The 23,449-nt window shown below is 43.3% G+C and overlaps 4 protein-coding genes and 1 long non-coding RNA gene across 11 annotated transcripts in view; 2 read left to right on the forward strand and 3 right to left on the reverse strand.

Annotated features, from left to right (window-relative positions):
• The window catches only part of mkln1 (muskelin 1, intracellular mediator containing kelch motifs), a 73,944-nt gene extending 66,459 nt beyond the window's left edge, over window positions 1-7,485 (forward strand). For 3 of the 4 annotated variants that reach the window (XM_085902097.1, XM_085902095.1, XM_085902096.1), the window contains 10 exons: window positions 338-450; window positions 526-738; window positions 804-1,025; window positions 1,096-1,225; window positions 2,036-2,183; window positions 2,568-2,682; window positions 2,828-2,967; window positions 3,168-3,270; window positions 3,374-3,428; window positions 3,541-5,706. In XM_085902097.1, the coding sequence (XP_085758223.1) occupies window positions 338-450; window positions 526-738; window positions 804-1,025; window positions 1,096-1,225; window positions 2,036-2,183; window positions 2,568-2,682; window positions 2,828-2,967; window positions 3,168-3,270; window positions 3,374-3,428; window positions 3,541-3,662 (1,361 nt within the window). In that variant the 3' untranslated portion in view covers window positions 3,663-5,706. Of the gene's footprint in view, window positions 1-337; window positions 451-525; window positions 739-803; window positions 1,026-1,095; window positions 1,226-2,035; window positions 2,184-2,567; window positions 2,683-2,827; window positions 2,968-3,167; window positions 3,271-3,373; window positions 3,429-3,540; window positions 5,707-6,928 lie in introns of those variants that run through there. The other variant, XR_015063098.1, reaches the window with a different exon arrangement.
• On the reverse strand, window positions 22-2,221 carry LOC147040177 (uncharacterized). The gene is made up of 3 exons (XR_015063099.1): window positions 1,729-2,221; window positions 1,481-1,556; window positions 22-1,251 (listed from the first exon to the last, which is right to left on the reverse strand). It is a non-coding gene; the product is annotated as an uncharacterized LOC147040177 (long non-coding RNA).
• On the reverse strand, window positions 5,775-13,290 carry podxl (podocalyxin-like). Of its 2 annotated transcripts, XM_085902102.1 has the most exons (8): window positions 12,862-13,289; window positions 8,143-8,691; window positions 7,867-8,066; window positions 7,762-7,785; window positions 7,537-7,669; window positions 7,433-7,476; window positions 7,222-7,341; window positions 5,775-7,120 (listed from the first exon to the last, which is right to left on the reverse strand). In XM_085902102.1, the coding sequence occupies exons 1-8, from the start codon at window positions 12,902-12,904 to the stop codon at window positions 6,923-6,925; spliced, it is 1,311 nt and encodes a 436-aa protein (XP_085758228.1). In that variant the 5' UTR covers window positions 12,905-13,289; the 3' UTR covers window positions 5,775-6,922. The 2 variants fall into 2 exon arrangements, with proteins under 2 accessions (XP_085758228.1, XP_085758227.1); XM_085902101.1 differs by having other exon boundaries at window positions 7,433-7,669; window positions 12,862-13,290.
• Window positions 10,970-21,985, forward strand: LOC147040179 (histidine ammonia-lyase-like). 2 transcript variants are annotated; one of them, XM_085902098.1, is made up of 23 exons: window positions 10,970-11,332; window positions 14,085-14,152; window positions 17,085-17,275; window positions 17,350-17,401; window positions 17,468-17,492; window positions 17,566-17,640; window positions 17,820-17,892; window positions 17,975-18,041; window positions 18,133-18,170; window positions 18,250-18,375; window positions 18,437-18,576; window positions 18,650-18,697; window positions 18,785-18,932; window positions 19,014-19,109; window positions 19,193-19,251; window positions 19,330-19,410; window positions 19,664-19,729; window positions 19,839-20,004; window positions 20,089-20,223; window positions 20,287-20,395; window positions 20,547-20,616; window positions 20,689-20,770; window positions 21,110-21,985. In XM_085902098.1, exons 2-22 carry the CDS (start codon window positions 14,109-14,111, stop codon window positions 20,743-20,745), a joined length of 1,866 nt encoding a protein of 621 aa, XP_085758224.1. In that variant the 5' UTR covers window positions 10,970-11,332; window positions 14,085-14,108; the 3' UTR covers window positions 20,746-20,770; window positions 21,110-21,985. The 2 variants fall into 2 exon arrangements, with proteins under 2 accessions (XP_085758224.1, XP_085758225.1); XM_085902099.1 differs by lacking the exons at window positions 10,970-11,332; window positions 14,085-14,152 and having other exon boundaries at window positions 17,069-17,275.
• Window positions 20,658-23,264, reverse strand: LOC147040180 (nuclear transcription factor Y subunit beta-like). Of its 2 annotated transcripts, none has more exons than XM_085902108.1 (7): window positions 22,858-23,113; window positions 22,218-22,308; window positions 22,009-22,139; window positions 21,733-21,930; window positions 21,566-21,644; window positions 21,398-21,477; window positions 20,658-21,286 (listed from the first exon to the last, which is right to left on the reverse strand). In XM_085902108.1, exons 2-7 carry the CDS (start codon window positions 22,306-22,308, stop codon window positions 21,254-21,256), a joined length of 612 nt encoding a protein of 203 aa, XP_085758234.1. In that variant the 5' UTR covers window positions 22,858-23,113; the 3' UTR covers window positions 20,658-21,253. The 2 variants fall into 2 exon arrangements, with proteins under 2 accessions (XP_085758234.1, XP_085758233.1); XM_085902107.1 differs by lacking the exon at window positions 22,858-23,113 and adding an exon at window positions 23,131-23,264 and having other exon boundaries at window positions 20,660-21,286.
• Between the last annotated feature and the right edge of the window lie 185 nt (window positions 23,265-23,449).

Genomic DNA, 23,449 nt, shown 5'->3' on the forward strand with positions numbered 1-23,449 from the left:
GTGACGTATTATTGCGTGCCCAGCCAAGAGAAGGGTTTTGTTTCAGAAAGGCAAACATTGACCTTTTGTCTCGTTCTACTCGAGGATGTTTACACTAGTTCGATTTTCAAATGTTTTGAAAAGCGAGACGACTAGGAGAGCATTCCTTTTCGAGCCGTTAAAAAATGATTCCACTATTGTTGTTCCTCAAATAAACCAACCTTCAATTTTGCAGTCCGAGTTTATTCCTTTGGGAACTTCTGCAGCGTTTCACATGATTTTAAATCACTCGGCATTATTATGACAGTTTGCCGTAAAGCAAACAGGATGAGTTGAACGAAGCGTTTGTGTCCTGCAGAGACTGTGTACTTGTTTGGGGGCTGGGATGGCACGCAAGACCTTGCTGACTTCTGGGCTTACAGCGTTCAGGAGAACCAGTGGATCTGCATCTCTCGGGACACAGAGAAAGAGGTAAGCACACGACGCTCCGAGTTGGGAAGCGTGAAATAGCGTCTTTCAAACTAATGAGCCCGTGTTGTCGCGCAGAGCGGGCCGAGTGCTCGTTCCTGCCATAAGATGTGCATCGACTCCCAGAGGCGCCAGATCTACACGCTGGGCCGCTACTTGGACTCCAGTGTCAGGAACAGCAAGTCCCTGAAGAGCGACTTCTACCGCTACGACATCGACGTCAACACGTGGGCGCTGCTCAGCGAGGACACGGCGGCCGACGGGGGGCCCAAGCTGGTGTTCGACCATCAGGTAATCATCCAAGGTCGCTACAACATACCGAAAAAAAAAATATTCTAATTTTGTTGAGCAAACAGATGTGCATGGACTCGGAGAAGCATATGATCTACACGTTTGGCGGCCGGATACTGACGTGCAACGGCAGCGTGGAGGACAGCCGCACGTCCGAGCCGCAGTTCAGCGGCCTTTACGCTTACCAATGCCAAGCGGCCACCTGGAGCCTCCTGCGGGAAGATTCGTGCAACGCCGGCCCGGAGGACATCCAGTCGCGTATCGGACACTGCATGCTCTTTCACACCGTGAGTCGGCAAAATGACTCATCCTCCCTTATGAGTTCGTGTCTTAATCAGTGTCTCCCCCCCCTTTCAGAGAAACCGCTGTCTGTATGTATTTGGGGGTCAGAGATCGAAGACCTACCTCAATGATTTCTTCAGCTACGACGTGGACGGAGACCACGTGGAGATCATATCTGATGGCACCAAGAAGGACTCGGGCATGGGTAAGAGTTGAGTTGGCCGATATGACCTTAAAATGAATTTTTTTTTTGTTATTTTATTTCTGCAAGTTTTAAAGTTGTTAGCAGGAGCAAAAAAAAAAAGAAAAAATATCCTGAAAAATTCTAATTGATTGCTAATAACTAGCACAAATGCACAAGACAATCTGGACCCCTAAAAGATGACAAACTGCAGTGTGCAAATGCATAAAAACAACTGAAAGGAATGGAAAGAAGGAAGCGGGAAGCACAAACACTTGCTTCTTTGTGTCTTGTAAATCTCTCTCACTCTCATGTGAGTGAATGTGCAGCGCTGCCGTAGTATCAACGATGATATCTGTCGACAAAGCAAGCCTTTATCCGCACTTAGGAATATTTTGCCAAAGTACAGTCAGTGTAACTCTTGAGCGTGCCTGTGCTGCTTTTTAAACAACGTGTTAAATGACTAGCGGGCTCTAAAAAAGTTTCAACGATATGATTGTAATCAAGTTTTCATTTTGATGTCTTACCAGTTGCAAAACGTGATTTATTGACCCGTGCGAAAAGAGCCGAGCTGAGGGGTTTTACCGCAAATCGAGTTGGTGGGGAGGAAATGAAAGTCAGGCTGAATTTGCATTCTGCGCACTCCAGTCGGTCCGGCCTTGTTGCCATGGCGACATGCTGTTATGTTGTTTTCTTATTTCAGAGCCTTTAATTCTGCTGCTTTGGAATTTCTCTCTCTCATAGTTCTTTTTTTTTTTTTAAATAGCTCTAAGGTAAGCATTTATCCCAGATTGAGTAATGATTCTCGCATTATTGTCCCCCCCCCCCCAAAAGTACCGATGACAGGCTTTACCCAGAGGGCCACCATCGACCCTGAACTCAATGAAATCCACGTCCTGTCAGGCCTCAGTAAGGACAAAGATAAACGCGAGGAGAACGTCCGCAACTCCTTCTGGATCTATGACATCGCCCGCAACAACTGGTAGGGCACGCAGAAAGCTGAATTTGTCTACGTGTGTGTCCTGTATCTGCACTCACCGTGTTTGAGTCACTGGTTGGGAAAGTACAGACCGTCCTCAATGTTCCAGCACATTGATTTTAGCTGTTCTTGATCTCCCCGAGGCCACTCAAAGAGACCAGCGAGACTTTATATGCGGATATGTGCTCATTAATCTTTTAGCACGTGTGTTGTCATTTGTTATCACCACCCAGGATTTACAAATGATACCTATTTATCTTCCTAGTTGGATTCGAACTACTAGGGTTGTCTGATTTATAAAACAAATCTGTGTTTTTCCCCTCAAGTTTTAGTCATTTATGCTAATGAGCTTCCTCTTGTTTTTTTGTTTTTGGTTGATGCCCCAAGGTCATGTGTGTATAAGAACGACCAGGCAGTGAAGGAAAACCCCAGCAAGGTCCTGCAGGAGGAGGAACCGTGTCCGCGCTTTGCTCACCAGCTGGTCTACGACGAGATGCACAAGGTTTGGCGGGGTTTTTTTTTTGTTTTTTTTCTCCACGCACCGTCGCACAACATTTGTGGGAAATATTGACAACGTTACTGCGATGCAACATTTAAAGGAAAAGGCAGGTCAAAGATTCCAAAGAGTCGTTGGTTTGTTTTTGCAGGTGCATTATCTCTTTGGCGGCAATCCAGGCAAGTCTTGCTCTCCCAAAATGCGTCTGGATGACTTTTGGTCCTTGAAACTGTGTCGGCCCTCCAAGGAGTACCTGCTGCGCCACTGCAGATATCTTATCAGGAAGTACAGGTCTGTGACATAAAACACCTTTCAAAGTAATTGCTTACTATATTTATTTTAGATTTATTAAAAAAAAAAGATTCATACGTGGCACTTCAGCAAGGTCTTGAGAGAACCAGATGTTCGTTTTCTTGCTGAGGGATTCGGCTGCCATCTAGTGACCATGTATCAGAACTATAGCACCACAAATGTCGTTTTGTGTCGGCCAGGTTTGAAGAAAAAGCCCAATCAGAGCCACTGAGCGCACTCAAATACTTACAGGATGACCTCTCACTCACTGTAGACCACACAGACCCCGAGGAGACCAAAGAGGTTCTGGATTTATCTTCTTTGCAGATATATATATATATATATTTTTTATTGTCACTTCAAACGCTGTTATACTTTATTCATAACAATTCGTGTTGCGCTATAGTTCCAGCTTCTGCCCTCAGCTCTGTTCAAGTCCGGTAACGACTTCATCCCCCTGGGTAAAACTCCAAACTTATTTCTTCTTCTTAGCCCTTTGACTGTTTTATTTTTATTTTGGCTACTTAACAGTTTTAAATCTTGTCCAAATGTTAAACGCCCCCCCCCCCTCAGGTTTCTCAGACGTGGACCAGACGTACGCCCAGCGCACGCAGCTCTTCGACACTCTGGTCAACTTCTTCCCCGACAGCATGACTCCGCCCAAGGGCAACCTGGTGGACCTGATCACGCTTTAGCCGTCCCGCTGCCCCCCCTCCCCTGCCTTGCGACACGCCACGACCTCGCCCGCTGGACACAAATGCAAAAGATACAGGAGGACGAGGGAACGACCACACACCAGGTACTTTCTAATATCTGTTTGACGTCACAATCTGCTGCTGCCACCCTGAAACTGAGACACGTCAAGCCAACACTGTGTTACACTAGAATGGAATAGTGTGTGTGTGTGCGTGTGTAGTGATGATCAACTGCCAAGTTTTTGTTTTTCCTTTTGCCTCGCTCATTTGCATCCATACTTTGGGCCAACCATGTTCCAACTTGCCTCTTCTTGAGTTTCAATTATGAAGGACTATCACTGGGTAGAACATGGTTTGTGCAATCAGAGGCCTTTGCCATGTCTACTAAGAGGCAGTAGATGGCAATGAAGGGCCAATCTGACGTAGATACAGTTAGGATCAATTATTATTATTTTTTTATGTATACCGCCTAGCATGACAGAATCTGCGAAAACAGTCCACTGATTCATTTTTTTTTTTCTTCCTAAAAGGATTATTCTAGCTAAAGATTTTTAGTCGTAGTGTTATGGTATGCTGTATAGCGTGCTCATTAGTTCCGGTTGCTCTTGAATGGAATTAACGTGGCAAACCGTCATTGAATTCAAAGATTGAAAACATTTGAAGAATTTTGCAAACATTTATTTCTCTTAAGGATTAACGCAATTCTGACCAATTAGACCACGGCATTAGAAGGACGGGCACTATTTGAGGACGTTGCTTGCTCAGTTGGTCCAAATATTGAGTAATCACAATTTTATTTTTATTTGAAAGTGTCAAAAAAAAAAGTCTCACTCAATAGTATAACTGCTGCATTAGTGTGTGTGTGTGTGTGTGTGTGTGTGTGTGTGTGTGAGTGTGTGTGTGTGTGTGTGTGTGTGTGTGTGTGTGTGTGTGTGTGTGTGTGTGTGTGTGTGTGTGTTAGCCGCATTAGCATCTCAGTTGCGTTCGCGTTGAAATGATCTGATCTAAAAAGCAGGTATGCAATACAAACGTGCAATCTTGTGTTTTTGTTGAATTGTAGCACAGAAAAGCACTGAATTAATTAATGGTAATGTTAATTGATTTCTCGGGGGATTAATACGACTCGGTTAGGGAACGTGCAAAAATGGCCACTATTCGCGGTTTTACCTTATTTTTGTATCGAGAAAAAAAATACGTGGCCATCATCTACACATTTCTTTTATTAACTACGCCCTTTGTTTTTGATGTACATAATCATGCATTTATTTAGTCTCTTAGTATTGTCGCTAAAACATCTCCAATTTGGAAAAAGAAAATTGTTATGATACAAGAATTGTTTGTCATTTTTTGCCTCAAATATATTTAGTGGAAATTTATAGCGAGTTACAATTCATGCCCTTAACTGAGTCGTGTAGTGCAAATTAAAGCTTTGTAAATGAACTAAACATAAGCATAATTAAAAAAAAAAACAATTCTGTCTTTGACTTTTTTCTCACTCCAAAATCTTGTCAAATTTATTTCCCCCAACCCAAATATTTAGACTTTTTCTTGTAATTTTCTGACTCGTCATTGCATACTCCAGTGTGGCCCTGATAGTCCGTTCTAAAAATGATGAACAGAATGGCATTTGTTTACCATATTGACGACTCGTCGTCATTATCCGCAAGTCGAGGAAGCTGGTGGTTTCACCATAAGCTTCTTTTACATGAACACTGGTCAAATGTTGTGTTGGAACAGGTTGTGTGTGTGTGTTGCCGTGTGTCTGGAAAGAGGGGGGGAAAAACAGTTTAAAAAAAAAAAAAAAAAGAATTCAAAAGCACCTTTTTCTTTGAAAGCGATGCCAAATATTACTGTTTAATTTCCTCCTCGCTGGACCACGTAGTCATCTTATCTCCAGCCCTGAGTGGAATCGGGGAGTTCCAAGCGCGGTACTGTCCGATCTCTCGGCACTTCTCTGCGGAATGTGTAGAAAGCCTTGTAGTATTGCATTGTATGTAATGTAAATAATAAATAAAGATTGTATTTTGTTCAGGTTTTTCCCATATATTCTGACTTTTGCGTTTCCTTTCTTTCTTCTCTTTCGCTCTGTTCAAAAAAAGCAAATTGTGGAAAAAAAACAAAAAACAAATCTTTATTTGCACAAAAATAGTGACCACAATTTACAACTTCCAGTGTGTCAGACTCCTGTTCACTTTTTTCAGCAGACCACACATAAATACAAAAAAAGTACAAATAGAGGTAACACACTAAAATAAGAAATCCCCTGCATATTACCAGTTCACTATTCAACGTTTATCGTTGATTTTACGTTCTTTCTGAAACACCCCTAAGATGCCACAAGATGGTACCAAAGGCTTGTCTAAATAAGGACGTCGCAATGACGTAAGCACAAAGCTTTATATGTCGGAGACTTAAGTTTAGCCCGGGTTGTTAGTAGAAATGATGGATAATAATCTAAACTGAGTTTGAAAAAATAAGATTCAACTGTTTTGAGATAATGCTTTGTGGGCTATGTACAGTTTCAATTATTAATACAATACTGGCAATTATAAACATTCTTAGGGACATATCAATAAAATGAGATTACTGTAGTTTGAAGTTGAGATGTATTAATTGGCTTAACGAGGAAGGAAATCATTTGAAGCACATTCGAACAAATGACTTGAACCGTCCGGCATCAACAATAACGCTCATAAGATATTTACAGTGTTTGGCAATAAGAAGCGTTTAGCTAGGTTGTGAAATTGTATACAGAGTTCAAGTGCCTGATTGTCATCAGACTGTGTGCTACAATGGTGCCTTGAGATACAAGTCCAATTTGTTCCTTAGAAATGAATGGAAGCGCCAATGCAGCTTGCCTTTGCCACTAGGGGGCAGTATATATTTTTTAAACACATCACAAAGAAGCAGCACAGATATTCGTCATTACTTGCTGAAGATGTGTCTGTCTACATGTGTTGCTGCGCCGTTTGTGTTCAAATCTCCATTGGGAAAGATATTTCAAGGCACCACTGTATATATTTTTTTAATACATCCAACTTGGATGTAATTATTCATATTTTGCAGTGTCTGAGCTGTTCATCTGTGGGTTATAAAACCTGATGCGTGTACAAAGAATATATTGAATATTTTGTAAAGGCACAGTGTGTAACTTCACTCGTGTTATAAGTCAGGTGTCAAATGTGTTCCGTACGGTTAGCCTCTCCACAGTCCCGGTTACTCGGTGGTCGTGTGTTTAATCCGTGCCAGCTTTGCGCTCCCTACAGGTGCGTGTCCTCCTCTTCGGGGATGTCCTCTTTGAGCATGTTGTCGATGGGCACGATCCAGCCGTCGTTGTTGAACTCGCCGTTGAGGGCCATCTTCTTCTCCTGCATCTCCGGCTGCACCTCCATCACCTCCAATGTGGGGTTGTCGTGGTAACCGTTCTCCACCGTGTGCAGCTCCTCCGTCAGGTGTTGCTGGTGAGTTTCCAAAGATGTTTTATCTCAAGTTTTTAAATGTCAATAAAGATGACTTTTTTTTCAAGGCTGCTTGCTTGCCTACATTAAATAATAAATACCTGGTTTTCACCGTAAGGCTTGCGATGGTGGGACGCACACACGGCCAGGATGATGATCATAATCAGCAGAGCGCCGCACGAAGCCAAAATGGCAATCAGGGTTTTGTTATCGGTCGGTTTCTTCATACGGACAACAAAAGAATCATCCAATTCAAACATTAGTGGCTTATAAAATATGCCTGTTTTGTGACCGTATCAGAAATCAACCCACCTTTGTTATTTCCTCGTAATACTGAGTCGCCAGGGCCGTTTTCACTATAAGACAAAAAAAAAAGTATTTGTTGTTTGTGGTTTGATGGAAGCAGTCATCCGTACCTTTGCCGTTGATCTCCACGCAGTCAAACATGAGTTTGCCTTTATGGTGGCGCCACGTTAAGGTGCAGTTTCCGTCCCTCAAGTTTCCCATGAGGCGCCTGCACACTTCCACCAAATCTTTTTCCTCCTCATTCTTAACGGGCACAATTGGCAAAGTCGGTGAAGAGCGACATAAAAGTTACACCATTTTTGTAATTTAAGAACAGAAGATTAACCCCCCCCTACCTCTTGTCCATTGTTCAGCGAGTACTAGACAATAAAAAAGAAAAAAAAAAATATTGCATGTCAGCAATTTTTATTTCAAACATGTACTTAACCATCCCATCTTACCGAAAACTTCTTTGGATAAGCTCCAGCGGTTGTGGTCGCCGTGGTTCTTTTGAAGGATGTGGCGCCAGAGGTCACCTTTGTGGTTGTGACCCCCGAGGTCGCGGTTGAGGCCGGGATGGGGGACCCCGTGGTGGTCTGCTCCCTCACAGCTGGTTTGGCCGTCCCTGAAGTCTGTTGGTGGCTTGTCGCAGTGGTTCCCGCTAAGTAGATCAAAATGGACTCTTAGTATGTTTACTGGTGATTATTAAAATAGATTTGAAAAAAAAAACACCTCACCTGTTATGACGTCCCCTTGAGTTGTCTTGAGGATGACGGTGGTCCCCAAGGCCGGCTGATGAGTCGCCGTCGTGCCATCTGTGGCCACTTTATCCGTCGGCGTGACCGTGATGACGTTTTTAGTCGTTGCGGGTACTCGTGTAGCGCCTAGCGTCGTGACCGTAAGACTGGCTTTTGTCGTTATAATCGAGGCGAGAGTAGCTTTCCCAACAGTAGGTGGCGCACTGGAGGCGGCAGTAGCAGCCGGGCTCTTTGTTTGCGCTTGCGTCGGGGATGGCTTGGCCTTGGGAACGTCCGTCGTTATGGGGGGAAGTAAGAAGGCCACCGGTGAAGTCGTCGGGGCTTGCGTCACCTTAACTTTGTTCGTCGGCGCTAAAGTGGGTTGTTTTTGAGTAACGGGGTCAATTACAGGCTGAATTGTAGTTACGCTGGCAACGGTAAGCACGTTGGTGGGTTTAACAGTCATCCCTTGTGTGGACGCAACCTTCGCCGCCGTGACTCCGATAGCTGTTGTTGCGTTGTCTGTGTGCGCGTTGTGACATAAAAGACCTAAAAAAAAAAAAAGAAGTACGTGGGCACAAACAAAGGACCGTTCAAATATCAAAATATCAATAATATGAACATTCAACGCCCATAGCTATCCATCTTCATCTGTCGAACTATTTTTAGTGACCAGGCCAGGATGTTGAACACAATCAACTTGGAAACGCCACACCTATGCAGACCACTACCTTTTTTTTCATGTGTGTGTGTGTGAGTGTGTGTTTTGTGCAGCACAGTGGACAATCCTCGTCTGCACTACAATGGCGTCTGGCTCCAACCACCCCTGTGGATTGTGACCTCCGCCCATCTATTGTATTATATCCCGCGTGCGCAAAACCACCGATGACATATTACAGCACAATTAACCAAGGCATTTATCGGAGATGATGTCATCACCAGCAACTTTTTTTTTTTTTTTTTCAAAGAGGTATGTCGTCTAAGATTTGAAAAACTTTTCAGGATGTATTTATAGGTTGTTCAGTATTTTTCTTCTCCCCTTTGACCCTCAGCTGTCACTGCCGCATCTGTTTCTTTTCCCGCCGCTATCTCCAACCGAGGTTGTTTTTACCTCACCCGCACATTCCTCGTGATGTAGGTCACCTGTGGGTCATCAGATCCACTTGCACTACGGTCAAAAGGTGCTACTAGTTCAAGGCACTAAAACCTCTCGTGTGATACTCAAGGTAAAAAGTCTACGTGGTTTCAAAAAAAAAAAAAAAAGCAGAAATCAATCGCTAATCCGACTCAGATTGTGATTTACTAAAATCCTGCTAACCAGCGTTCGTGTTTGGCGGAGGGAATAACATTTTTATAGTGAACCCACGGCACATAGGTCACGGGAGGTCAAAGGGTATTGTTTGTTTGGTTTCAGTAGGCGTGACCCCCATATTTTATTTCAACTGCTGTACCTCTTCAAACACACCCTCATTTAGCCTTAATTATCTTTTCAGGCTTGCTAGTAACATCATTATGTTCTATTTTATGGCCTCCCGTGTATATTCAACCTCTTTGTTGCTAAATACGGTGACAAGAGCGAGATTCCAAAAGCGTAAAAATTAGGTAAGTGCTTCAGGAAGACATTCACTCTACAAATCGGACATATTTATGAGCGTGTTTGTCTGCCCGCCAGCTACTTTATCCACCTTGCCAAGGACTGCGGCCCTGAACCGATCACCAAAAAACAATCAGCTCCAAAAAGAGCCAGTGGGACAAATCTTCCTCATTACTTTGGTGACACCTCACACAAAGAGCCCCCCACGTGCGACCGTGTGACAATTCCACATCCCCAAGCCTCGTTACACCAAGAGAGCTAATTCAACCCGGGCCCGCCTTTTGTGAGGGGGACACCGGGTGGAAGCCGGATAAGGGAGGGGTCTTCTCAATGTGCGCCGTTGGGAGTGTAGTCGGTGGGAATAAAGAAGGAGATGAGTGAAAGGGAGGAGGGCCAGAGGAGAGAACATGAAAAGACGCTGTAAATCGAACTGCCAAATGCAAATGGACGGCCACACACATTATCCACACACTCTCCGTCCTTGGAAACCAGACCGGTATGTGTGTTGACACAAGCTGGGGAGGAAGTTCATGATAAAAGTTCATTATTACGCTCATCTAAATGTCGTCATGGGTCGAAAGTGAATCAAGATATCTTTAAATGCCACCTACAAAAACACATAGCTAATTTGAACAGTCTGCTCTGATGGATGTTGCAACCAGGAGTTGACGAGCCAGATAAAATAAAAAAAAGAACTGAACGAAAACAAGGCGGACACCACGCGGTGCAGAGGAGGTCCGGGTCGGTACCAGTCGCTGGGCCTGATAAATGTCTGACACCTGGGAGAGCATCATGGCATTCAAGAGAAGAATGTGGGCTCGCAGTGTGGAGGCGATCTATCACGAAATGTCAAACTCCTGTCGGGATATGTATAAATGATGACATCACCCGTCATCAATCAAAACTCAGTCCGAGATAAAATGCACGTCTCGGTTAATACACCCTCATATTAGATCCAAATGAAAGGAAACCATATTTGGTTGTTTGAGTGGGGTCACAATTGACCCAGCGTGCCTATAAAGATTAGAACTTCCTTGGCAGAGGTAATAAAACCAAAATATACACAAGCGAGATACTCCAACTCGTAAATATTGAAAACAATAAAAGGGAAGTACTGGTAGCACAAACGAAAATTATGTTCTTGTAACTGACTCCTGGTAGTAAATGATTATTAAATGTGGTTACGCAATTGTGTCACACTTCAACTAACTTTTTTATTTTTTTATTTCACCATGCAGGCCTACATGAAAAGATTCTTCTTCCATCTCCTGCAACCACACCCTCCTTGGGAACCAGGATGTTGATAGAAAGTATTTTCCCCCACTCCACCTATTGTTCTCACTTCTCTCCCATGCTTACTGGCCAGCAAAAGACACCGAACCAATGTGCCAAAACAGGCAGCGTCTCCCCCTCCTTCGCTCCCCCCTTCGGCACCCTGGTGTCCTGGAGCGTCTGTTATCTTGTAGGAAATGGACTGGTCACAACCCAGAGAGGACAGACGATCTGCTAGGAAGTCCTGGTGAGGACTGATAACCAATGATGCAACCTCTTCCTGTCGCCCAACATCCAGCCGTTTGATTCAAGTATGTTTTGGAGGTAAGTCGTAGTTAGTTTGATACTAAATGTGAGCATATGATGGCATATCAGGTCAAAGTGACAAAAACACTAAAACTCATCTAACAGGTTAACTACTTTGGAAGTGACCTTTTGACTCCTGGTTTAACTTGGCGGACCCAAAATGAATTTGCCATTCATTGGCGGTAGTAATAATCCAAAATAATGCAAACGTCATAAAGCCTGATAAGAAACATTTGTATTATTTTTTTTATTAATTGTATTTGATAAACCAGAGGATATAAAAATCATTGTTATAATGTCATCTTACTTTTTTACATTATTATTTTATTTTTAATTATATATTTGGCATTTTATAAGTTTATTTCATAATAATTGTATTAATTTGATAAATTTAGGTATGATATTTTGAATCTTGTATTAGGAGTTAGTATATGAACCCCCCTTAAAAACAAACAAACAAAAAAACGTGTTACAAATACACACACAGTAATGCTTGTTCACACACACTTCTATTTTTAGGCGTTTGTATTGTGCTGACGGGCCTTCAATTGAGGTTTTCTATCAAGGGGGGGACAGGGGGGGGCTGTGTCACACACGTTGCTTTTCCCAGGGCGGAAAAATAAAAGCTCGCATTTGAATTCTCGTAATGCGGTGGCTGAGGCAGGTGCATAATTCAAGAAAATCTCTTTACTTGCCGCCACGGAAGGAGGTCATGGGTCCACTTTATTATTCAAGCTCCTTCTAGAGTCTGGAGCTCTGTGCATGTGTGTGTGTGTGTGTGTGTGTGTGTGTGTGTGTGTGTGTGTGTGTGTGTGTGTGTGTGTGTGTGTGTGTGTGTGTGTGTGTGGTGAGAAGCCCTTCACTTGGAGGGGGGAGGGGGGGGCTAGTTGGGGGGGCAGATGTTTCAACTCTTAGTCCTACTTTCAGATATGATTACAACGACCTTGGTACTGATTACATAGCGCCAACATGAAGATGGATAAAAAGGCTGTATTATTTTTTTTAACCCCTTCATTTCTCATTCTGTGTAATGTTATGTTTTGAATTCATAATCATTAGCGGAATAGAAGCCATTTCAACTGAATCCATTTTATTCGTTGAATTTTTATAGTCAATACAATTGAAATCATATTTTTTTTTATTAAATATAACAAATTAATTAGGATGTGATTTATCATTTAATAATAATTGAACCAGTTATTTAAAAAAACGTTTTAATGTCATGTAATAATTCAACATAACATACCTATTTAAATAATGTAATATTGATGTAATTCAAATGAATAACTGGAATTATAATACATTTACAAAACTTTGAAAAATTAAAATAAGCATTGATGATGCTGTATGCACAAAATTAAAAGAAATTGTAGTATTCAAACTCATTTTTTGGCAAGTACCGTAGAATTGATGACCCCAAAGTGACTCCGTGCGCATCCCACGTGAGCACATCTGTTGCCGTGTGCGCCCTCGTCGCTTATTTGACGCTTCTGATTTCTTATTCTTTTTTTTTTTCCACCGACGCGAAGAGTAAAAAATGTACTCACTAAACGATAGCAGCAAACACGTGATCCTCATGGTGGCTGCCATCCTATTTGTGCGTTCTTCTCCTTCTCCCAGATGTCGCTATCATTCATGCAGCGGATGAGTTTTCAAGTTTGCTCAAACTGGAGCCGTGCCGTCCCTTCACGCCTTTCTCCTCCAATTGGAAGTAAATGATCTCGCCGTGCGGGCCTTTTGTATTTTCTTCCTTAAAAGCTAAAGCCAAGAATGCCTTTGTGCATGCTTGCGTCCCGGGCCCTCTTTGCAAGGATGGAGATTTTGGAGGAGGAGGAGGAGGGGGGGGTGAGTTTTTCTGTCGTCTCCTTGGCTGCGCTTGCTCCCTCCCTCTCCCTTTGGATCCCGGCTGGTATTGTGCTCAACGCGGCCCTCGCTCTTGCACTAAAGCGTTGCTCATTGCCATCCCCGAAGCATGCCTGCCTCCCTTATCAAGAGCGCGGGCGGTCCAATCCCGGCGCAGCATTTTTAAATAACAAAGGAAACGGGGGAGACAATGAGGCCCTCCGCTCCCAAAATGGTGCGTGACATCAAGGACGAGGGGTGAAGTCTCATCAGGGCCGAGCGAGCGTTTGATCGCAGGGGAAAGTCAGCATCCTGTCAGATCGTGACATTTGGGTACAAACACAAAAATGCATCAGCGTACAAAAGTGAAAAGAATCTTTAAATACACACTTAACGTGATAGACATGGAAAACGAACTCAATCATGAAAAGTAGCTCAAAACGATAACAGCAAATAAAATATAAAGTCATGAAAAGTAACTTTCAAATGATAAAATACAATGTTAATTTGTTCTTAACTTAGTCTTGAAATGAAATGACACTCCACAACTGTAGGGGGAGCCATAGGGTGAACACACTTGAAATACGTGATATTTATTTAAAAAAAATAACTAATACAAATAAGCCTAGCCTTTACAATTAAAACTTAATTTAACACATTTTTAGTTTCAAATTGAACAGCTTTCTGTCAGTATGTTAATACCTGCGAAATGTCACGTAAAAGGACCAAAGTGAAACATCAATGGCCAAATTGTGAATTCTTCTCAAATTGTTCAAACGTCATACTTTGAAGCTTTTTTTTTTTTTTTTACCTCCTCTCTCTTTCTTTACTTTCCTGCCGGCCATTATTAAATAACTGATGCAGTGGCAGGAAACGGCCAGGAAAACTTCCACACCCCTGATCTTATCCAAACTACTTCTTTCCCCAGACGTCAACACGCACATGAAACAACATGGGAAGAAAAACTTTCATATCCAGTTTTCACCAATTTCTAAGGTATGTAAATATATGTTGTTTTCCTTTTAAAAACTAAAAACACTCCCCCTCCCAACCCAATAATCAACCAAGAGTTTGAATCCTGACACCACAAGGATGGATGCTCAACATAAAAAAAAAAAAAAAAAAGAGCAATGTTAAATTACGGGTGGGATTACCCGGCTACCACCCTGCGATTGGTACCGTTTCACAAACACTGATAGAAGCCCTGATGAGCACCAGACGTTTCTTGGAGAAGTGTGGGGGGGGGGGGGTAGATATGGAAGGAGTCTACGGTAGGGTGATGCGTATACACCACATTCTTAAAATACTCATGTCATTGTGGAGGCTAATGAAGGATGGATTTGTTGATGGGGGGGTACAGTGCCCCCCTCTCTCTCTCTCTGGGTTTGCTAGACTGCAGGACAGAAAAGTTGGACGGGATGGAGCGGCTGAGCTCACAAGTGAGGAATTCAAACGCCGGACATGAGAGGGCAGGGCCCGATGCCACTAGTTTGTGTGTGTGTATAAACACCGCACGCATCCAAAATCCGCGGCGATTACTCACCACTGACATCCGAAGGGGAAAGGATGACATTTGATTTTTTTTTCGCTATATCCTCTAAATCATTGTTTATGATCCCACCAGGGCCAACCTAGATTGACTGATAAAAGAAGGTTCCAGCAATATGCGACCATTTGCGTTGACATTTTAGCTTTTGCGCGCGTTGCATCTTTTTGGAAAATGCTTCCGACTCAAACGAGACACTAAGCTCACTCTGTCCGGAAAATGATTTGACATATCCTTCCCTCGCTCCCTTCCGTCGTTTGTCATCCCGTCACTCAAATACTGACGGGTTACTTCCACTCTTCCCCGACATGCTTTGAGATGCCGAATTGTTGCTTACCACTAACGCGACAAGTGGATTTGCGTTAAAGTTTTCCCAGAATCGGGTTCAGCCGAGCAGTCCGGTCTGAAGTGGCCACTTTTTGTCTCCATACATCTCTTTAATCCTCGAGGAACAATCGGCACACACAACACTTGACTTTTCAAACGGACATGCTAATGTTCTAGCGTAGCTAAAAGTACAAAATGGCTAATTTGAGTTCTTTTAGGTTAAAGGTAAGGAGTTGTATTTAAGGTATGTGTGCTTTGGAAAGGACGTATGACTTTTTGCTCTCGTTTAAGGAGAATTACAAATATTTAATCGGCAAACAGTTGTCAGACTTGCTACGGCGTACGGCGTGCGGCGTGGGAGGACGCGCCGTGTAATGATAGGATGCAGAACACTCCACACCTTGTTATCTGGTACCAAGTGGAGCGGCATCTGGAGCATTAAGGAGTGCGCACGTGTGTTGAGGGGAGGGGGTGAAAAAAAAAAAAAAATTGTGTCAGGGAGTTCTGGGTTGAAGCAGATGGTGCTTTCCTCTGTTCGGACTGAAGCGCTTTGCTGTTAGCACTCCTTTTTTTGAGGTCACGCTGCCACGCATCAGTAGATGGGGTCAAAGGTGAAAGTGAGGATGGAGGTGTGTACGCATTCCCCAGATAGAAAAGAACGGGCAGAGGAATCGTGACGGAGTGATACTTCTATCTTTGGCCGATAGGATTCACAGAGAGCTGACTTATCAGCTGGCGCTATCGCCGCAAACTGTTGGCAAGATCCATAGCAGACGTTGAGGTTTTACCCGATGAATGCAATATTGTTTTTGGGACGCTTCGCAGTTAGATTTGATATTTGAAAATACTGTCAAAATAGGCTTGTGACTGTTTTTGTAATTTTAACATGACTTAAAAAAATAAATAAAAGACAGAAATTAAAGGTACTGGAGATGGAGTCTTGTGGTACACCAAATAATCACTTAATTAAATGTTCAAACTGTGCATGCATTTTTTTTGTTTGTTTCTAATCCAGTACAATAAATTTACGTACGGTTTAGTTGGATGTACCTTTGAGATGAAATAAATTTCAATGGTTTATAAATGCTTCTTTTCAAACTGTTTTTTTGTTTTTAATTCGAAAAAAAAATTGCATTGGTAGACTCTAACTTGGTGTTCAAAATTGACTTGTACCATTGAACCGCGTGTTAACTAGTAGTCAGTATTCACATGCCAAGGATTTTTGATTAACCCGAATAAAAAGTTGAACTCTGGTTAGCCTGACAGTAACATTGTTAATGGACAACGACATAATTCCACGCGGGCGACGTGACGGGAGTTGTTGACCCCCAATTTTCTCTGCTGTGATTTCCAAATCTTTGGTGGTAAGGTTTGTTTATGTCTGCCCGCATGAATGAATGCGGTAACAACTTGACCTCGGGCACGTGTTATTTTTAGCTGATGCAAATACAACAAGGAAGGGGAGAGATGAACTGATGTGTTTGAAAAGCAAGCAACAGGAAATGAAGTTCTTCAAAATGGATGCGCAGAGACCTTCTGGTTCTGGCACCGTTCGGCCCGTCCGACAACGGTGACAACCAGAGTAGGCTGTTTTATTCCTCGAACGGGCGCGGCTCAGGAAGCTGCAAATGGAGGCTTCCCTAGCAAAAAAGTTGGAAGGGCAGTTCCTGCGGTTCTATAGAAGGAAATGCGGTTACAGCCCAGGGGCACGGAGGAAGGACCACCGAGAGCAATTCTGATAAATATTTAAGTTAGCGAGGGCGGGGCACCAACAGGAAATATGATATTTGAGTTACTTTCATGTGTTGTATAATATTCAACCAGTTTGGACACTCATGGCATTTCAAGTATTGACAAATTCCCAAGGCCACAATCAGACTTTGAACAAATATTGGAATTTGGAAAAGGGGGTGTTAATAAGTCAGGGAAGGTGTGGTTATATGTCAAAAATAAAACCAGTTCAGTCAGCCCAGTAGTCACTCATTGTTTGTCTCCCATTCATTGATTTGCTCCAATGCATTGTGTGTCTGTCTGTGTTCGGGGTGACTGGTTTAGGGTGCCCATCGGGGTCCCCTCGCCCTCCATCCGGTCGCTCGGCTCTGCGGCCCTGCAACGCCATCGCCGGGCGAAAAATCTGGAACACGATGAGTCGGAGTTTGTCGTGCGGCGGTGTCGAGGCGGCGAGCTACTGGACCATGATGACTGCGCGACGGCCGTCTTAGACCACAACGATTTTATTCAATTAAGTCAGTGTTGAAATGAGAGCTGACCTTCTGGCGCTAAAATGAAAGTAACCATTTTGTCTCGTGTCTTTTCGAAGTATTGGCGGTTGAAGATGACAAGTTTGGCGTCTCTCCACTGGCCACCTCTGTGTATCCTTTCTAAAGATATTCCCATCCAGTTTTCTCCTTCTACTTCTTTGACTTGCTTTGAAATAGGCAAGACTATCGGGAGCCCACAGAGGTTTGTTCTCGTCTTTTTATTGATACAAATTGAATACATTTGAAAATCTTATTTTTTATGTGGGTCTTGGTAGTTCCTCTCTCTGGATGGCAACAGTCTGACCACAGCAGATCTGGTGGCTTTAGGCCAAGGCTTATTCAAAATAAAGGTGGGTTTTCTTTTATTTATTTACTATTATTTATTGACTACTTTTCACCAAGACTGCTTTTTGATTTTCGCCACAATTTGAAGTTTCTCTTAAATCATTAGATATTTCTATTTAGATGCTAATTTATATTTGTCTTTAGTTTCCATTTATTATATTTTATTCCATTCCCTCCCCTGCAGTTAACCCCGGAAGCAGTGGACAGAGTCATCAAATGCAGAGAAGTGATTGATGGCTTTATAAAGGAAGGAAAAGGTATTTAGTCTTTTGTACAGTTGTTAAAAGAGAAAAGAAAAAACTTTGAAATACTAACAATGCTTATTATATGTATGTGCAGTTGTGTATGGAGTCAACACTGGCTTTGGTAAATTTGCTCACACGCTCATACCGAACGATCAACTTGTGTAAGTCAAACATCCACGAGCAAGAACTCATTGAATCAACACAAGTATTTTTCCTGAGGATGTTCCATTCTTTCCTTTTGTTTCTTTGCAGGATGTTGCAAGAGAATCTTATTCGCTCCACCAGTGCCGGTAGCTAACCCGAGTTTGACGCACTAAATAATTTTTTTAATGAGCGAGCGAGCGAGTTCACTGGCGTTTATGTGCCAAGGTGTGGGGCCCCCGTTGAGCGTGGAGAGAACACGGATGCTGCTGGTGCAGAGGATCAATGTCCTGGCTAAAGGCTACAGCGGCATCTCCATGGAAACACTTGATGACATCATCAAGGCTTTCAATGGTACGCTAATATATTTTGACCCCAAATAAACTCTTCATTCTTTCACCTTTGCGTGTTCCAGCATCCTGCCTTTCCTGGGTGCCGGAGAAAGGCACGCTGGGGGCGAGCGGCGACCTGGCCCCCCTGGCCCACCTGGCGCTGGGTTTGATGGGGGAGGGCAGAATGTGGTCGCCACAAAGCGGCTGGGCTCAGGCCAAGGCGGTGAGTTGGGTTTTCCTCATGTCGAGGTGGTTAAGAACCAGGATCATGTCGGGTCATTCGTTTTTTTTGGTAGGTGCTGGAAGGACATGGTCTCAAACCTCTTGTGCTGAAGCCAAAAGAGGTCAGGGAGTATTATTGACAAATATTTTTATTTTATTCCCATACAAATGCCTTTATGGGAATTTCAATTTGTGATCTGTGACGTTAGGGCCTAGCTCTGATCAACGGCACTCAGATGATCTCATCTCTGGGAGCGGAGGCTGTGGAACGGGCGTTGGCCATCGCCAGACAAGCCGATGTCGTCGCCGCTTTAACTTTAGAAGCCCTGAGAGGAAGCGTGCGACCTTTCCATCCTGGTAACTGCATCCGACGCGTCATCAAAATGAATTATTATCCAATATTTCAAATTTCCTCATCCACTTTATGCTTTGTTGTAGCCATTCATGCGGTGAAACCACATCTTGGACAGAAGGAAGTGGCCGAGAGGCTGCGCGCTCTTTTGGACTCCCCCGTTTTCCCCTCCCAGATTTCAGGTGGATTGCTATAAAGGGCTGTGATGAAATATTTTAATTATTGTGTCAAATAAATGCTGATTGAGTCAATGATCTTGCTGAAGAAAGTCACAGATCCTGCAACCGTGTCCAAGATGCCTACACGCTGCGTTGCATCCCTCAGGTAACGTGTCATTTGACATTTTTCTTGTTTTATTGATTCGCTGTTGGTTTTCTTTGGATTGGTTTTTGCTCGTTGCAGGTTCATGGAATTGTGAATGACACCATCAAGTTTGTGCAGATGATCATTTCAACGGAGATGAACAGTGCCACTGACAACCCTGTATCCTTCAAGAACATTTTTAGAAATTATATTTTTTCTTGTTGTCCTTTATTCAACTATTATTGTTTTATTATTCTATATTAAAAAAAATCTAATATTGTATATTTCAATTATTGATATAATCTTGTGTGAACCTCCAAACCTGCTTTTCAATCTGTCTGGCTGTAATTCACAATATGTCCACAAGACGGAAGTGTTTCCCCCTTCAATTACGTCAAACTTGCATGGTGGGTTCCTAAACTTGACTTTTCAGCTGGTCTTTACTGAGATGAATGAGGTCATTTCTGGAGGAAATTTCCACGGAGAGTATCCTGCTAAGGTAAAATGATGTCATAGATGATAATCCATCCACTCTGTAGTTCTATTTGGGTTGGCAAGGAAAGTGGAAAGAGAATTGTTGGATACAATGAGGCAGTTTGCTATTTCAGGCACTGGACTACCTGGCCATCGGTGTGCACGAGCTGGCCAATTTAAGTGAGAGGAGGATCGAAAGGCTAATGAACCCGCCTCTCAGCGATCTACCGGCCTTCTTAGTCCAAGATGGAGGCTTGAACTCGGGCTTCATGATAGCACACTGTACCGCCGCTGCTTTGGGTTGGTCCCCGTACCGTCTGGTTTCCTTTGAATCTGTAAACAATTACCAAAATATTACAAATGAATTTCGTACACCTTTTGTAGTTTCCGAATCCAAGGCTCTGTGCCACCCGTCCTCCGTTGACTCCCTGTCCACCAGTGCCGCCACAGAAGACCACGTGTCCATGGGCGGCTGGGCTGCCCGCAAAGCTCTCAGAGTTGTGGAGCATGTAGAGCAAGGTCATCCCCCCCCCTCATGTATTCTTTATGTTCATGTATGAAAATGCCAATTTTCTTCTTCAGTGTTGGCCATCGAGCTGCTGGCTGCCTGTCAGGGTCTTGAGTTTCTGCGTCCACTCGAGACCACTGCGCCTCTGGAGAGGGTTTACCAACTTGTACGCTCTGTCGTCAGGTGTGTGCTAACACATTTTGGCGTAATTGATAAAACACACTTAGATGCAGATAATAGTATTTCCAACAAGTATAACATTTTGAATTGATGCTGATACTGCTCAAATTGATCTTGTCGGTTATGCTAATGCTAACAAATGTCTTCTCCCCAGCGCTTGGGATAAAGACCGCATCATGAGCCATGATATCGAGGCGGCTCACACACTCCTTCGACAGCAAAAGGCAAGTGTGCACCGATTATTTCAAAAATAATCGTACGGTATCAATTTGTGACACTTTGTGGACTGTTTGCAGGTGTGGGCTGAGATTCAACCATACATGGATAAATACGGGAACAAGATGAAAGCATGAGACACGAGAAGACCAAAATATACAGGTTCAATTTCAATGGGTAGTTTTGTTCTATAAATAAAAAATACTGTTAACTTTACACACATCACAATTGATTGTATTCCAATGAATTGTGAAACACAGAAAGCACATAAACTGGGTGAATTTACACACAAAAAAAAAAAACAGCATCAAGGTAAACACGCTATTGCTTGATCACTAATTACGTCACATCAAGATAAACCTTTCAAAAGAAAAAAAACACCTTGTCCAGGAAGTTTGGTTAAAAATCCTACACATTTTGGTACCACACATCTACACCGATGGAACCTTTGTTCATGTGACGTCAATTAAGCTGAACTAGAAACTACTTTCTACTCAACAGGTGATTTTGTCTGTACATGGAGGGTGCCCAGCGGACGCAAGCACCCAGTCCTTCTCCTTGATGGCCTCTTTTTCCACCCGCGCCAAGTTCGGACCTTCATCCAGCGAGCGCAGCTCGAGTTTTCACGCTGAAGGTGAGGCCTTGTCATGAAAACTGGATCTGCTGTACGGTGGGAATCTGCAAGTAGGGCAGAGTTGAAAGCCATGGAGTGTCAAATTCAACCAAGTCAATACAATATTTCCCAAAACATGTCCGTCAAGAGTCTCTGACGCTGTCTTGCTTGCCTACCTGTTGATACGAGGTGGTGTACACCATGACGTTCTGCTGCTGACCATCCGCTGTTATAATTCCTGCTGGCAGAGGGTTTGCTGCAAAAGGGTGGAAAATGACAGAATTGCTTTTGAAAACAATGAGGATGGGCAGCCAAATAAATATAACGTATTAAAGTCAGCTTACCGAAGCTCTCGTCCGTGAGCTCCTCCCCTAGGCTTTCACCCACAGACACACCAGGCATGCCTTTCTCCCCTTTCATTGCCTGGTGAATAGAAATATAGGCCATTTATGTTCACGTCAATACGTCAAGGTCAATAGACTCAAGCGGTAAAAGGAGCGTCGTGTCTCACCTCTCGGAACTTCTGCAAGTAGAGCTTGAGCGGCTCCACGTACATGTCGAAGCCCAGCGTGGACATGGCGAACAGGATGTCCTCGCCGTTAATGGTCTTGCGCTTCTCCTGGTGGCAGCGCTCGCTGGCCTCGCTCGTGATAAAGCTGATGAACTCGCTCACGCACTCCTGCACGCACTCCTTGGCGTCCTTCGCAATCTGGAGATGGAGAAAGATTGTCGCGTCGGCTTTCGATGCACGGTGACCTGAATAAGCGTCGCGGGCCCGCCAACGAACCTTTCCAGTTTGCGGGACGGCGTTCTTCATTATTCGAGCCACGTTGGCGATGGGAAGATAAATATCCTGCTCCCTGTAATTCTCCTTCACGCCACCGTCGTCATGGTCGTTCATACTTTCATCTGGGTCCTCTAAAGGGGAAATAAAAATAGGCATATTTTATTATTTAGATGCCATTACAAGGGTTAAACCATCAATTAAGCAATTACCATCTTGCTGCAGCACATAGTGAGCGGATGGGATGTACTCCCCAGCCATGCCCAGCTGAGAGGCATCGGTCGTGGCACCGTCTCCATCCATCTGGGGAACAAACACAAATCGGTTTTTTTTTTAGTACATGCACCTATTTAGCGTTGTTCTGACTATCCAAAATAAGATAAATAAAATATGCCAGTTGTCAGACTTGTTTTTATTCTGCAAGCTTGCTTATTTCCAGTGTACTAAATGAAGTGATTGATGTCAATCTTTAGCAATAATTTATTCATTTTACATTATACAAATGCTACAATTAATTATTTATGGGGGGATTTGTAATTCGGATGTACCCGCCTAAAATTACGCATTCAAATGTCAACGAACCGCACCCTTCGCCTAACAAATATCGCTCTATTGGTGAAGTAAATGTCGTGCACTTCTTAATATATTGCATTTTCTATGCAATTAAAAAAAAAACTAGCCCATCAAAAAAAAAAAATACACGACTATGTAGATGTATAGCTATGGTATGCTAACTAGCAGCTAGCTCACTAGCTTGCGATAACCCAGTATCTTGCGGAATTTGCCTGATTAAAAAATAAATTGTCGTTATGCACCATTATACAAGAAGCAAGCAATTCGGCTTTCTGTTACCTTCGATGGTTAAACCGATGTTCACGCATACGGCGTCCATAGTGTAAATGGACATTTCACATCCACGGTACGGAAAGCGTCGGCCCTGTTTCTTTGTCGGAGGAGAACGTGGCTGCGGCCCGACTCGTATTAACCGACAATTATAAAGTTTCGCTGGGGAGATAACTTCCTGACGAACGAACGCCAAATAAAAAAATCTGCCGGACGACGGACATTTCCATTCGAGCTAACGAGGAATCGGTTAGCAATCATTGGCCGGAGCCAGACACAGACCTGCAATGAAGCCCTGGTTGGTTACCTTCCTGAGACGGCTGTTTGGTTGGACAGAAAATGGCTGCGAAAGGACCAGTCCCAGCGCGGAGCCACAGTTGCGCTACCGTCTCTGGCCAGTAGGGCTCTACGTTGCGTTCAAGGACCCTTCGCAGATCCGTTCCTTACAAACTCCCTACAAATCACCACCACCGAAGGGGTTATATTAAAACCTAATAGTCTCAAACATATTAGTATTAATTCAATAATTGGGGATTTATTGTGTTTATTTTACTGTTTGATTTTGGTCACGCGTTTATTTTAAATTCTACATTATATACGT

Source organism: Syngnathus leptorhynchus, chromosome 21, assembly GCF_054491065.1.
Source record: "Syngnathus leptorhynchus isolate UIUO chromosome 21, UIUO_Slep, whole genome shotgun sequence".
In the NCBI taxonomy this organism is placed as follows: domain Eukaryota; kingdom Metazoa; phylum Chordata; class Actinopteri; order Syngnathiformes; family Syngnathidae; genus Syngnathus; species Syngnathus leptorhynchus.

What these genes read in the sequence shown, in the direction of transcription:
- podxl (XM_085902101.1), bottom strand. Translation starts at nt 12,904, where the DNA reads ATGGCAGCCACCATGAGGATCACGTGTTTGCTGCTATCGTTTA. An exon ending in CGCTGAACAATGGACAAGAG is followed by an intron (nt 7,670 to 7,761) that starts GTAGGGGGGGGT and finishes GTGCCCGTTAAG; the next exon opens with AATGAGGAGGAAAAAGATTT. An exon ending in ATTACGAGGAAATAACAAAG is followed by an intron (nt 7,342 to 7,432) that starts GTGGGTTGATTT and finishes GTCCGTATGAAG; the next exon opens with AAACCGACCGATAACAAAAC.
- LOC147040180 (XM_085902108.1), bottom strand. Translation starts at nt 22,308, where the DNA reads ATGGATGGAGACGGTGCCACGACCGATGCCTCTCAGCTGGGCATGGCT. An exon ending in CTATGTGCTGCAGCAAGATG is followed by an intron (nt 22,140 to 22,217) that starts GTAATTGCTTAA and finishes TTTCCCCTTTAG; the next exon opens with AGGACCCAGATGAAAGTATG. An exon ending in CCGTCCCGCAAACTGGAAAG is followed by an intron (nt 21,931 to 22,008) that starts GTTCGTTGGCGG and finishes CTCCATCTCCAG; the next exon opens with ATTGCGAAGGACGCCAAGGA.
- LOC147040179 (XM_085902098.1), top strand. Translation starts at nt 14,109, where the DNA reads ATGGGAAGAAAAACTTTCATATCCAGTTTTCACCAATTTCTAAG. An exon ending in AAGGCTTATTCAAAATAAAG is followed by an intron (nt 17,641 to 17,819) that starts GTGGGTTTTCTT and finishes CCTCCCCTGCAG; the next exon opens with TTAACCCCGGAAGCAGTGGA. An exon ending in CGTGCGACCTTTCCATCCTG is followed by an intron (nt 18,933 to 19,013) that starts GTAACTGCATCC and finishes GCTTTGTTGTAG; the next exon opens with CCATTCATGCGGTGAAACCA.